The sequence below is a fragment of the Emydura macquarii genome, unplaced genomic scaffold, assembly GCF_026122565.2.
Source record: "Emydura macquarii macquarii isolate MOO-44397 ecotype Brisbane River unplaced genomic scaffold, CSIRO-AGI_Emac_v2 contig_2481, whole genome shotgun sequence".
NCBI lineage: Eukaryota > Metazoa > Chordata > Testudines > Chelidae > Emydura > Emydura macquarii.
In genome coordinates, this window is record NW_027132618.1 from 149329 (window position 1) to 163630 (window position 14302).

Sequence of the window (14302 nt, forward strand, 5' to 3'; positions counted from 1 at the left end):
TAGACCTTTCTCTTTCCTCCTTCAATCCCTTCTCTATTCTAAATGTTCTCCTCATTTTCCATTGTTTATGCCACTTATCTCTGTCCCACTGTCGTCACTGCCATCGGACGGAACTGTCTTGCCAGTTCTTCTACCACTTGCTTCTTACGTTCTGTTTTCTTTCAGGACCATTTTCAGTTCAACTACTATATGGGATTTGCATTGTGGGGGAAGGGAGCTTACACTGCCACTGAAATTTTTTCCTGGCTAGTCTGAAATAAACAGTGTAGCTTTCCCTCATGGAAGCCAATTTGCTGCTGTTCAAATCCAGAACATCTGAAAATCAAAATTGATTAACTCAGGTGTGTGTTGTCCCCATATGATGTTGAATGGCATTACTCTAGAGAGCCTTGAAGTATAGTATTAAAAACAGGCTTTATGCTTAAGCTTTATTCCCAATACGAAGAAGTGATTTTAGGAATTGTTTTTGTTGATTTGAAAATGGAGGTGGTCTGACCCTGAACCCTGGATTCAACCTTTCCCCCTCAAAGTTGGGGAAAGTCTGGATCTGAATGTTTGCAGTTTACATCTGTGTCTGGCTAAAACCCAAGGGCATTTTCATTTCTTTATTGTTTGCTGTAGCTTTAATTTATTATGTCTCCATTCTACCATTTTTTTTCATTTTTCAAATGCCTTTATGTTTGTATCCTCTGTTCCCACTTCCCGGTGGTCGCCATTACAGCAGCAGCAGGTCTCTGAAATAAATGCATTTCAACCATGGACTAGTCAGCATATAATTTATTAAATCCAAATTAGGATGTATTTTACTTTAATGCACAGGGGATTGTGTTCAGCAAGGATATGCTAAATTTCTGTATGTGCTAAATGTCTTGAAGATTAAATGGTAAAAATGTGCGATTTGTCGTTCTCATATACCATCTCTGAAATTGGTATTCATCAACATAGACTTTCATATGATATGTGGATCCTTACCCATGAGCACACTTTGGAAAATAGGATGGCAGATAGCATAAAGAAAGCAACGATAAATAAAGAATAAGCTGATTTGCATTTCAGATATGCTATGAAAAGTCTGAATGAAATTTAGGCAAGTCTCTGGGCAGGTCTAACTGGTGAAATAAAAATGCTGTGTTTTGCCAGCACTTCAGCAATCGTGTTCCCACTGGGTTGAACAGTCTTTTCCAATGTAAGAAACATAAAAATGCTTCCCCTCAGCAAACATGTTGAATTCCTTTCTACCTATTTAATATCATGAACATATATATATTGTCAGTGGAAGTGACTGACAGTGCCTCTCTTCTTGTATATGATTTTCATTCCATTCCTTCAGTAAGTAAAGAATGAACCAGAAAGAGAGCACAAGACAATGTTGCAAAAATATTTCCTTTAAGGTTCTAGTACAAAAAAGCAGCTACTGGTATTTAATTACCCTTTTCCTTGTTGAACTGTATTTTGGGGGGTGAAAGCAATATTAGTTGAGGTGAAGGTTACAGCTTTAAGAGCATCAAAATCAATATTGAGATATAATGTGGTCTGAGTTCATTACACTTAGTGATAGGTGAACTGCAAAAGGTTCAGAGGTTTGATGATCAGAGCAGCAACCAAAAATGAGGTGCTTATTAGAATGGTCACTGAATGATCTAAACTTCTTTTGTTTAAAAATCAGGTTTTTCATCTCACAAGAAGTAAGTAACTTTTTTTGTCTGAATTAAGGGGTTTAGGATCTCAGCCTCCTATTTATACTTAGTTCCCACATCAAGACAATACTTTACATTTTTCTTGTGCACACAGTACAATTACTTTAAAAATAAGACAGCCGGCATGACTGCATGTGACAAGATCTGTGGAATGGTCTCTTGGAACAAATCCAGGATGGCACCCTTCAGGAAATTAATCCCTGTGGCTGCTGTTTAAGCTTTTAAGTCTCCCCCCCCTCCCCTTCCCCAATTTTTACTGGATGTTAGGCAATGCTCCCAATAAACAATATTTAAATTGCTTTAAAGATGCAATCTTCTAAAAGCTCCATAAGTGACCATGGGCACTGACATTTCAACTGGAGCAAATTGAAAATTGTGGCTCCTATATTGCCTTGCAGAATTCCACTCTAGCCTGTAGGATTTCAACACTTTTGAAGAGAGAACAATGCAGGAAAACTGCGCCCTTTTTGATAAAGCAAGTGCAGAAGATACAGTTCTGTCAGGACTCATCCCTCCACTACCTCTCCCATCTTTTCTAATGGCCCCTGCGTATCTTGGATCTCTAATTTGAAAGAAGTAATGTTTCAACCCAGCCCTCCTTTTTAAAAATTATTCAAAGTCAGTATATTATTGCAGGAGGGGTTATACATACTAGAAAGGGCAACTCTAATTCCTTCATCAGGGGCTCACTCCGCCAGTCACAGTATATCTCTACATACTATAGCATTGTTACAGGGTTCACATTTTAACACAGATGAGCTGTTACTGAATGAATGCTTCAATGCACTAGGCACAGAGAGGCTTTTCTTTAGCATCAGGAATGAATGTCTTCTCCTTTCATCTTTTTAGTAAACCAGTGTATTTACTGTAGTCATTAACAGGACAGTCATGCCCTCTTTTCATGTTCTAGTTCCTCTATCTCCATATGAACCCTCTCCCTCACTAGTACTGGAGTGTGGGAACATATTCCTCAAATATATCTTTGTTTTATCTTCCTTTGTCCCATGTCACAAGCTATGTGGGAGTACTTATTGCTTTCTCCCAGAAGCAGTTGGTTTTGAGGAGTGACTGAGATTATCCATTTCTTGAAAATCAAAACATATCCTTGTCACGTTACCTGGACATGTGCACAGATGTTAGCAGAGAAGGCAGAGGTGGGAGGTATTTTGAGAGGCATCGGCAATTCGAAAGCATGGGTAAACCTTTTTGGTAAAGTTCTACCATTCAACTTCCATGGATAATTGTGTTGTCCTTTCATATAAAGCTGATTCAAATGCCACTCAGAAAACAACTACAACCCACCCATTATTCCGCAGTGTAATAAAAAGGTTCATGTGTGGCTCTCTCTATGGTAGCTGAATATGCCATTGGCTGCTTCCATGTTGATTTGCTGTTGATTTTCTGCTACAAATTAATAGGGACAGAGGCAGCATGTTTTTGCCGCCAAAAGAGAGTGCTGAATAAGAACATAAGAATGGCCATGGGTCAGACTAATGGTCCATCTAACCCAGTATCCTGTCTTCTGACAGTAGACCCTGTTGGATGCTTCAGAGGGAATGAACTGAACAGAGCAATTATCAAGTGATTCAGTCCCAGCTTCTGGCAGTCAGAGGTTTGGGGAAATCCAGAGCATGGGGTTGCACCCCTGACTATCTTGGCTAATGCCATTGATGAACCTATCCTCCATGAACTTTTTCTAGTTCTTTTTTTTTTTAACCCAGTTGTACTTTTGGCCTTCACAACTTCCCCTGGCAATGAGTTCCACAGGTTGACTGTGTTGTGTGAAGAAGTACTTCCTTACAAGATGCAGCAGAGAGGCAAGCAAATAGTGTCTGGCTTAAGCCAACCACTGTGTCATCAAGAGAAAAGAGCAGAAGCTGTGGAACATTTATAGCTCAGAGCCTTCATAGGCAGTGACTCATAGTCAAAACTGTATATGGCCATCCCTGAACTAGCCTGTTAGAAGGGGATCTCTATGCTTACATTTGACAACCCCACAAGTTTACCCTGTGACATGGTAGGTGGGGTTTTTCTTTTTAGGAGTATTGGACTTGCATTGTGTTGAGGGACAGATGTACTGGCTGCTCTTTAGAATCAGAAAGCCATAAAAAAGATATTCCCTCTCCATCTGGCTGTTCATTTGAAACACGTATCTATGCAAGTCCAAATATAGTAATGAACAGAGCTTCTAGCTATCTCAACTATGCACTTGGACATTTGCTTTCTAGTTGCAAAGATTATACCATTTGATGGACCTTGTCCAAAAGAATATTGAACAGAATTATTTTATTGTTGTTGTTTTGGTTTTCTTTCTTTGCTGTTGCTTACGCAGTTTGAATAACACACTGTAAAAAGAAAAATGCTCCATCGTTTCTATTTCACTGACCTTTAAATTATTTTTCTCATTTAAATTCTTCTTTGTGTTTTGTTTATATAGTCACTGCTTGATTTCATTTGGGATTTGTGTTTTCATTCTTTTGTTTTTTACGTTTCTTTTGCTCATGGTATCAGAAGATGATGCTTTTATTGACAAACTGCCCACGTTTGAAAGGCGCTGTGAAATGCTTGCAGGTACTGTACTAGCAGAGTGGTTTCAAGAAATCTGGATTAAAACGCCAAGCCATTGTCTCATAAGAATACCTATAAAACTTACGGACATGCTTTCTCCTCAACCACCATGAATGTCCAGCGCATTTGACATATGTATGTTTAAAAATGGAACTTGTGCCACAAAAAATAGCAGCACATTGCATGACAGTTTCTCAGTGACCAAAAAGATTGAGAGAGGTGATATGCTACTGTCTTGTGAATTAAATTTATTCCTTCCATTGAAACTGATCAAAAATGCATTTTCTAGTTATTTCAACAGTACATAATATCTATAATGTTGGTTCTCTGCTACTTTCAAGGTGGTGTGAGTCCAGGCAAACTGGTAATTCTGGTGGGAAGGGAAAAAATTCAATTAGACACTTTCTAGTCTGTGTCCTTGACCTGTAATTTTATGTCCTAAAATACAATTTTTAAAAAAACATGCATTTTACTATAATGTATTTTTGACACCAACAGAAAATGTAAATTCAGCATCTTGCCCAATAAAGTTTGCTAGTCCTATTTTAGCGCCATAGAGACAGCCCTGGAGATGAAGAGGATATGGCAAGTGACACAATTTGTCAAAACTAGTGCAGTTAAATATACTAACTCAGCCTGTATGCACAAGAAGCCTCTTCTACTCCATGCATAGCAACTACTATCAAGTGGGCACAAACACCCCTCCATCTAGGCTTCCAGAGCTTGCTTTTTGCTTTCTGTTTTCTAAACCGAAAAACAGCGTTTTAAACACCACCCCCCTTTTCCTTGCACGTTAACAGCTTGCAGTGCTTCTTCCCTCCCCCATAGTGAGATAAGTTACCTGCTCTGTGACTCACACTGTGTCCTTCTCTCTCCCTCTCCTTAACCTTTCCCATCCCGCTTCAACTCCTGGCCATACAGAGAATGAACAGCCTTCCCTCGTTTGGTTTGACAGAGGAAAGTTTTATTTGACTTTTGAAGGTAAGTAGTACATAGCATACCAATTGTAACTTACTCCCCTTTGCTCTTACTATTTAAGTCCTACAGTTTCCTTCAAAAGTTCCATTCTAACTTTTTGTATGAAAATGCTATGGCTACTTAGATTACATCACATCACAAGTTCAATCAGAATCATTAAATTTGGTTTGTACCTTTATCTCCCTTCAATTACTTTATTTAAAAGACAAAAAGAGAATATTCTTGTGTAAATCATTAATATATTCTACAGAACAAAATCATTTGCCAAGGAACTTGACTCTGTCAACCAGGGCTTCTTTCTACACTCTTTTGCAAACCACTTGGTACACTAAATGTATTGTTACACAATATGATGACTGAAACCTAAATTACTATTTTCTTTTCTTTTTTTTGGCCTTTATCCTCTTCTGGGTGATTTAATTAGTGTTACCACACTGCCCATTTTAGACCTCCTTGAAAACCTGTAACATACTTATGGTTAATGTGAAAATAACATCTCTGTGATTCTACTCATCACTTTGTAAAAGTAGGAAAACAGGAAATGTTCCCTACAGCTGCTGTACTTCTAATACATTTGCAAAATTCATCAGCATCTGCATAATCCCAGTATTGTATCTAATTAACTTTCAGTCTATAAAAGTGAGTTATCCTTCTGAATTAGAGAGTTGTCCAATTAGTCTGTTCATTTTGAATTACAAGTAACCTTTACCAACTCCTGTATTATAGTTGAGTCTATAAGTCTATCCCTTATAAAGTCTTGTTTTCAGGGATTTGATTTAAATCAATCTTAAAAACTCACTTGAGGCTAAAAATGCAAACTATCCTGGGAACAAATTAAACCAACTGTTTGGCCTTTAGGTTTTAAGTGTGTGCAAAAGAAAAAAATCCACTTTACTGGTCTGAGTGGTTTACATGAGTTTATTGCTAACGAGAATTACCTGGTGGACAGCACTGGAGACGGAAGTCCTCTGTGTATCCAGAGAATAGGCACCATGGGCAAAAGTAGTGCAAGCTTCCCCTTCCCTCTAAGGAACCTTAAGCTTTACCTAGGGGGACTAACTTTAGTCTCCATGCCCATTCAGCTTTTAGCCTGCCATTAGAGATGACTACAAGTGGTGACAAATGTAATGGCAGCTTTATGAAGTGGGCACCTGTCTATCCCATAGCTATCAGGTGGTGGTACCCGTAGGACACAAGCAACCTAGACACACCATCTGGCTATGGCTAATTTGAATAGAACAGTAGTGAGTAATCCCATGAGCCATCCAGTTCCTCAGCTTTTTGATATTTAAAAAGTATTTGCTGAATTATTAACATATGAAAATTAGCTGCGGCTTACACATCAAGACTATTTTACAGTAAGACTGTAAAATATCTATACTTGCAAGTGTTCTGGTTTATTTGCCTACTTGGATGAGGGCAGTCTTAGTGCTTTTAAATTATGAGGCAGAGAGGTGAAGCTTACATAGTGGTGTTTAGGGGAGTATATAGAAGATTATATTTTAACATTCGTTCTTGAGCTAGAATGTGGGTTAAGGAGATGGGCAAGGAGAGAGAAAATCTGTTTCCTAACTTATGGCAAAATTTCCAGGGTTTTAAAAAAAATTTAAATAGTACTTTATACACAGTATTTGGGAGGCATTGTAGTCCTTCCTCAGTTTTTTAGAGGTAGATATAATCTAGCCAGAAGAAAGTCCAGTTCAGGAGGTAGGGAAAGGGTTGTAGACAAACAATGGAGTCAATTTTGATTTTTAACTAAAAGCAGGAGTATCATTCCTACAATCTTTTCATCTGACCATCCACTGGAAGATGCCAAGTTTAAATTCTCTGAGTGTTTTGCAAAATCTATGATGGAATTATTTCTTTCCTTCTGGTCATTGATTTTTGTCCCAAAGATTGCAATATCAGTGGATCTGGAAGTTGACTCTACAGTTGGTTCCAAGTTTTTGGATAAGAAGATGTACTAGTCTTATTTTTTAAATTAGAATCCTCAGAAAAAGGACGATAAGCAGGAGGCAAATCATAGGAGTCTTATCACCATCTTGCTATCTGAAGTCTTCTACAACTGTTCTTATGTTTCCTGAAGCTCTCTTTCCTGCTCGCTGCTTCTTTGGATGGACTAATTCTTGAACAGATCTTTTCACCATCAATGTGCAAGGTGATTCAGGGGGCTTATTACTTTTTTGTTTGTAGATAACTTAGGAATTTTTTCTCTGAATCAGAGTAAAAAAACATTCCCCTTCTTTTCCCTCTAGGAAAAAGTTCCCCAGACAGGAAATTGTTTGGTTTCTGTATGTAATATTTTAGGTTTCTTCTGTAGTAATTCTACTATGGACAAAAAAAAATCCTAGAATCTGCTTTCATCACTCAGCATGTAGATTGTTACACACATCCTATAGCTTTCGGTATTAGAGTTGTAGCTGCCAAGAATTTATTTGGGCTGCTCATGTTTTGAAAAATCTGATATAGTGCAACTGAGGTAAAGTGCCCACATTCCATCGCCTCCCAATTGTTTTTCTTAGGCTTCATTTAATGAAGCTGTTGCCAACATAATGCCAAACTGGTTCTGAAACAAGGTGGGTGTCCTGGAACAGAGAATTTTCAAGTAGGGTTTTTCTTACCCTCTTAGCTAAGATCAAGTGCAAATATCAATTTCTTAGTTGATATGTACTAGTAATTGAACAGATCCTTTCTATTCTAAATTCTACTTGATGTTTCTAAATTCTAAATAGATCTAAATTCTACTTGTTTCATCTTTCTTCTCTCTCTCACATATATGTATGTACACGCTGGGTTCCATAATAAAACTTCCATTAAAATGAAAGGGACAGAGAACTTAACTCTTTCAAGAATCCACATGATTTATTACTTTATTTTGGCACATCTCAACATCCTTACTCCTCTTTTTTTCCCTACTACTGCTGCTACTGAATATTTAATATAAAGCCTTAAGCTGGTGAGTTCATGCAGCTATATCTATATCTTAAACTGCTTAAAGGAAAACATCTGCATTTACAAGAGCAACAAATGAACCCTTTACAGAGAGGTTCCTTGTTATACTCTCAGACCATTGTGTCCATCCCCTTTCCCAATACAGAATTGTTACCTACAGTAATGTGACTTAACAACAGTGGCTAAGAGATCAAAATTATCAAAACCCTTTTTCTGTGCAGTTTAGGGATGATCCACTGCAAATGTTTAATAATCAGTCTGCCCAAATTTTAACCAGGGAAATGGTCTAGTCTAGTGTTTTGTAATCTGATTTTTGGGTCCTCTTATAATATTCCAACATATTTTAACTTTGTAAAAATTTATTGAAAGAAACATAAAATTCTAAAAATGAAGAATATTATTGCTGTCACAAATACTACACATGTGAATCAATGTAATCTCCTAATTGGTTTATGGAGACAACATCATCTAATTTTTTTTTCTAATAGTACAATAGCAAGGCGGTAGCCAGTGAAATGGAGAAGCCATGCATTTAAACCTGATAAAAAGAAATACTACTCTGCATAAATCTAAAGTTGTCATCTGGTAGTGAATTCCACTGGTGATTACTGAGGCCAAGATATTAATGGGATTTTGGAAAAGATTAGATATTTATATGGATAATGAGGAGGGAGGGCGGTGTGTACAGAGATGTGTATGCAAATACAAATATAGATTAACCCTCATGCTTCAGAGTGTTAAAACAACCATGTACTGATAGGGCTAAGGAAGAAATTTCCCTGTAGGCAGGTTATTTCATAATTGTCCATATTGGAAGTATCTGGCATCTTCTTTCAAAACATTTGGTATTGGTTGTTGTTGGAGAGAGAATACCAGGCTAGGTGTACTACAGTGATGCAATTCATTTTTCCTAGTTTAGAGAGGGAAGAAGAAACAGAGGCTCTCCTTTTGGCTAGACATGTCTGCAGATGCAAGAAAATAACATATTCCTTCAAAAGTTAATTGCTTCTAACGTTCATAAAATTGGCTCAGTAATCCCCAGTTTAGGATGCAATGCATGACTCAGCCAACTATCCTGGGCCACCTCATCTGGAGATAATAGATCAGTCATCATGTAGACAGAGAATATGTACATTTGAAGAGTCACACCTTGAAGAGCATGGCAAAGTTTTATTGGATCAAAAGTTAAATACTGCTGCCAACCCTATACACATGCAATCATTCAATTACTCAGGTATTCATGTCTGGTGGAGGTGTTCTGACCAGTTGACAGTTTGTTACATAAGAGCTGCCTCTGTTCAGAATATTCAGATAATTTTTGCTAAGAGAACTTTCTATCTGTTTCATCAACAAAATTAGTTGTGCCACTGTCATGTGGATTTGGGGGCATTCGTGTCTGGAGGAAACAATTGGGATTTCTTCTCTGGAGTGATTTGGCAGATTTCCTCACTTTGGTTCTGAATGTGCTCGGGGAACCATAGTCTGTGGCTTGTAAGGTGGACCTACACTCCTTGTGGCTTGTGAAAGTAAGTGAGGTATTGGGTCCACTGATGTTAAACAGAATTGCCTAATGCTCAATCTGTGTGAGGCAGAAGTGTTTTTTGGTTCCCCTGAGATCCTCAGAAGACTTTCAGTGTGTAGACTCCGATTCTACACTGTCTCCTGGACTCTTAAGGTTCTTATTCATCGCCTTCTCAACAATCTCCTTCCTCAAAGAGAGGGATTTGGTGGCATGGATGGAGGGGCTTTGTACATATGGTAATACTACCTCAGGCAATATTCTATTTTGCCAGAGAGTCTCTGCTAATTGTCAATAGGAAAACTATGTGCACATGGTAAACCCATCCTTCAGTCCTTGATTCACTACCTCTCAAACTAGTAGGTAGCAATGTCTCAGGGGCAGCTGACTCATCTTTCTTCACCCCATTCCTGTTCTACATGCAGATCCCCATTGGGTAATCTGGACCCCATTGCATATCTTGATGAGTGTTTGCTGGAAAAGTGGTAAGACAATAATATTGTTTTTTTTTTTAATGAATATAATTGAATAGAATGATTTCACTTCCACACATTATAGCTCTAATTTTGCAATATTTCTTTATCTATCCCTAAATTTTGGAGTCCTGATTTATTTTGGATTTGGCCAATGAGGAGTTCTATAATGGTGTAAAAGGAGATATATAGCATTTGGAATTTGTTAGCCCTATTAACTCAGTGAATGATACACCAGAAAAATGGATTTCTTGCTAAAGATGAAGTCAGCTGCAGCAGATTTTGGAATCAGGTGATGTATGAAAGGGTGCTGCATGATTTTGTTCTGATGTTCTGCCATCTCAGTGTTTGTTCAGGGTTGATAGGAACTATCCTGAATGGGCACAGTATATATTCAGAATTAGTACCTATATTCCAGCAATTGTAAACAATGGTGCAGCTCAGTCATTCTATATGTCATTGAAAACCCATCTTCACTCCCACTTATAATGTTGTTACTAAAGTTGCAGATGTTGAAGTTTGGATGCTTCTTTTTGCTAGTGTAGACAAGGCCAGGAGAACAGAGAGAAAAACATGTATGATTCTTTTGGAACTTGTATGGTGCTGGGATATTTATGGAATGAGTGGGGGATAGATAGGGAATATGGTCTTCTGGTTAAGGCACAGGAATTGGTGTTGGGACATCTGGGTTCTGTTTCTGGCTGTAGACTTCTGTGTAATCTTGGCCTAGTCACCTGAGCATCAGTTTCCTTATCTTAGAAAGGGAAATAACAATATTTAACCCTCACAAACCCCTCTGTGAGATAGTTAACTCATTAATGTTTGCAAAGTGCTTGGAGACCTGTTATATTAATTTAGATGGAATATATGGGCCCAGAAAGTCAAAGGTGTTAATATGACCCCGTCACTGTCCAACACCAAACAGACTAAACATGTTTCAGAGTTTGGTATACAGAGACTTTAGCCTGCTTAGTTCCATGGGAAACACACCACCAAAAATCTTTGTGTCCTTTTATTAAAGATACAAAAAAGAAGAAAAACAGTTAAAGCATTTGAAATGTAAGGTATTAACTAAGGTTTTTATTTTAACAGCATCCCTTCTTCCTTTAGCGGGAGAGAATCTTTGGAAGGTGGAAAAAAACAAACGTGGTCTGACGGTCTTAAATGGCAGTAAAGATGGTGGGAACTGTCTTTTGGGGAAAGAAGAAAGTTAGTTGAGCTGAGCTGGAGCTGTTAAAGTCCAGTCCTGTTTCCTAGAAGGCAAAATAAGACAAAACACAAAAAGGGAAAGAAAAGAACAACAAAGATAGAAAATGCATCTTCTGTCTCTGGCCTTGAGTCTCACATGCAGCCTCACTTGTGGAAAAACCCAGAGAAAGCACATGGTCTGATCAGCCAGTCAGAGACCTGGCAAATTTATGCTGGCATCGGGCTTTCCGGGGCATTTCCTGTTCACAGGCTTACAGCAATGTTTTCCCCTCCTCCGCCCCCAAAACCCCAGAGAAACAAAAACTGTTTTGGCCAGCTAATCCCGACTCTTATTAGGCAGAAGGAAACAGGAGAGAGAGAAGAAATAGGGAAGGAAGAGACAATGTCTTATATCCAGATGGTGTTCGGGATTGAGACAGGAAAGGTTGTAGTGTCATCTGGCTCCCGCTCTGGCTCGGTTTGATCAAGACCTCTCTCAGGATTAGGATGAAAGTAGTCCAGGGTCCCAGGAGATGGTGCGGGTAAAGCACGTTCCTTCCTCTTCTTTCAGTCAACCAGTGTCATGGTAACCTCTGTCCATTCATATTTCCTCTCAAAAGTCTCTCTCTTTTTTTTTTTTTTTTTTTAAAGAACCCCAAAAGGTAGTGATGGGCATAGTAGTCTGTCCCCTCGTTATTTTGTCCATCAATAGGCCTAATTTCTAACATACCAGTTTTGGTTCATTAATTTCCAATCCCATACTTTCCTTGTTTACCATGCATGATCTTAACATGGTCCTTGAGTTACATCTGTAGGCCATTTTGGTTGTACAAATTCAGTATTTCTGTTTTCCTTTATCCATCAACATTTTATAAACTTGCACTCATTTATTACAGTTGAGCTCACAATTAAGTAAATTTGTAGGCCCAATTATCGCAACAGACCCTCAGATGAAAGGTACTATGTTGTGCAAGTGCAAAGTTTGATTATTTATTACCTAGGGTGGTTAGACCAGCTGTAGTTCTAAATGCTTACAGCTCCCTGAGTGCTATAGAAAGTTGGTAATACTGCTTTGTTGTGAAACTGGCATGCTAAATTGTAGATCAATACTGGTATTTCTTTAAGTAACATTAACTACTGGCAGCATATCTTATTCTAAGCTGTATAGCACCTACCACCAATACTGTAATAAAATCAAGTATCATGGCATGGTAAGTGGTGGTTTTGGTTTTTTTTGTTTTTTTGTTTTGGTGGTGCCTTCCATACTGTTATCACTATAACATGGTTTAATTCCAGGAAGCAGTATGTCTAAACAAGGAATTTTTTTTTATCACTTCCATATATAAAGTATGGCACCAGAACAAAAGGAGGAATGTTAAAATGGATTGGTTTGGTTGGATGATACACCAAAAAATAAGACAATTAGCTAAACACTAGACTTAGCTTTTTTCTAATATAAAACCTAGTTTAACCTGTCCTAAAAACCCAGATGCATCATTTCCTTCAGTACCCAAGAGATGGTTAGAGCTGCATTAAATTCTGGAATTACACCAAGTTCATAGTTTTGTTTTTTTTTTAAAATGGTTGGTTAAAGTGGCAAATTGTTTCAAGGGATTATAAATTGATCTACCAAAGTGATGGTGCTTAATATGATTTACATCGCTAATATTCTCCTACATTTTCCTTAGTAAATTACCACGTATTCAGAAGATTACTAAAAAATGTAGCATGGTAACATGGGCATAATTTTATAATTTGGGCAGTAAGCAGTAGCAGTTCAGCCAACACATGGCAATAAATAAAAATGTAGCTTTGATACAGCCATTAAAAAATCAATGCTTGGATAGTCATCACTGCAAAAAAAAATTAGATACATAAAAATAAATTTTAAAAATTAACAAAGATGTTGGATGCCTTTATGCTTAAGGGAAAAAATGGATTAGACTATTTTTTTAAGTAGCAGTAATTCATCATTCACAATGGAGATTTTTAATTGAAGGTGTAGCATGCATTTAAAAACATGTACTGTCTGTCCTTCCTGAATTTATAGCAATAAAAGAATTCCAATTTAAAATTTAAAAAATCACTGCTGTTTAGGACAATAGATGGGTCTTTGATAAAATTAAATGGTTAAATCCTATTAAAGGAATTAAAGGAGGCACTGAACTTGCAAAATTCACAGGCTACATTTGCCGCTATATAGATTAGAGTTACACTCTGTTTCTTAATCCATTAATTTTCTTTAATTTGCCAAGTTTAATAAATCTCAATGACCCAAATGCTGGTCCAAAAGAAAGCAATATCTCATTATGAAATTTCACTTGATCTTCTGTGTGCAATGACTATAATCTACCCCATCTAGGTCATTCATTTAACATGCATAGGTTCAATTGCTGTGTTGCTTATCAATGAAATGATAAGGAAAGCCAAGGGCACAAAGAGAGATCTATGGCCAGCAGAGCTAAGGACAAATAAGAAGGACATTTTTAAATATATTGGGAACAAAAAGAATCTTAACAATGCTATTGGTCCATTACTAGATGGAAATGGTAGAACTAATCAATAATAATGCAGAAAGGGCAGAAGTGTACAATAAATGTTCTGTATCTGGGGAAAAACAGATAATCCATCATATGTGGTGACAGCACACTTACCATTCCTCTAAGTCTCTCTAGAGGATGTTAAACAGAAGCTACTAAAGATAGACATTTTTAAATCACCAGATTCAGATAACTTGCATCCAAGACTTTTAAAAGAGCTGGCTGCACATTAATGTTGATTTTCAATAAACCTCGGAACACTGGGGATGTTCCAGAAGACTGCCCTTTTTAAAAGTTGACATTAACTTTCTTACAAACAGGATGGGTAATTAAGCCAGCCTGACATCAATTCCAGACAAGATAATGGAGTGGCTGAAACAGGACTTA

At 37.5% G+C, this 14302-nt stretch overlaps 1 protein-coding gene across 1 annotated transcript in view; it reads left to right on the plus strand.

The window, feature by feature from the left end:
* SGIP1 (SH3GL interacting endocytic adaptor 1) overlaps positions 1-14302 on the plus strand; it is a 168623-nt gene that overhangs the window by 128916 nt on the left and 25405 nt on the right. Inside the window, exon 19 of the mRNA XM_067563332.1 lies at positions 5187-5246. Coding sequence (XP_067419433.1) covers positions 5187-5246 — 60 coding nt within the window. The remainder of the gene's footprint in view (positions 1-5186; positions 5247-14302) is intronic.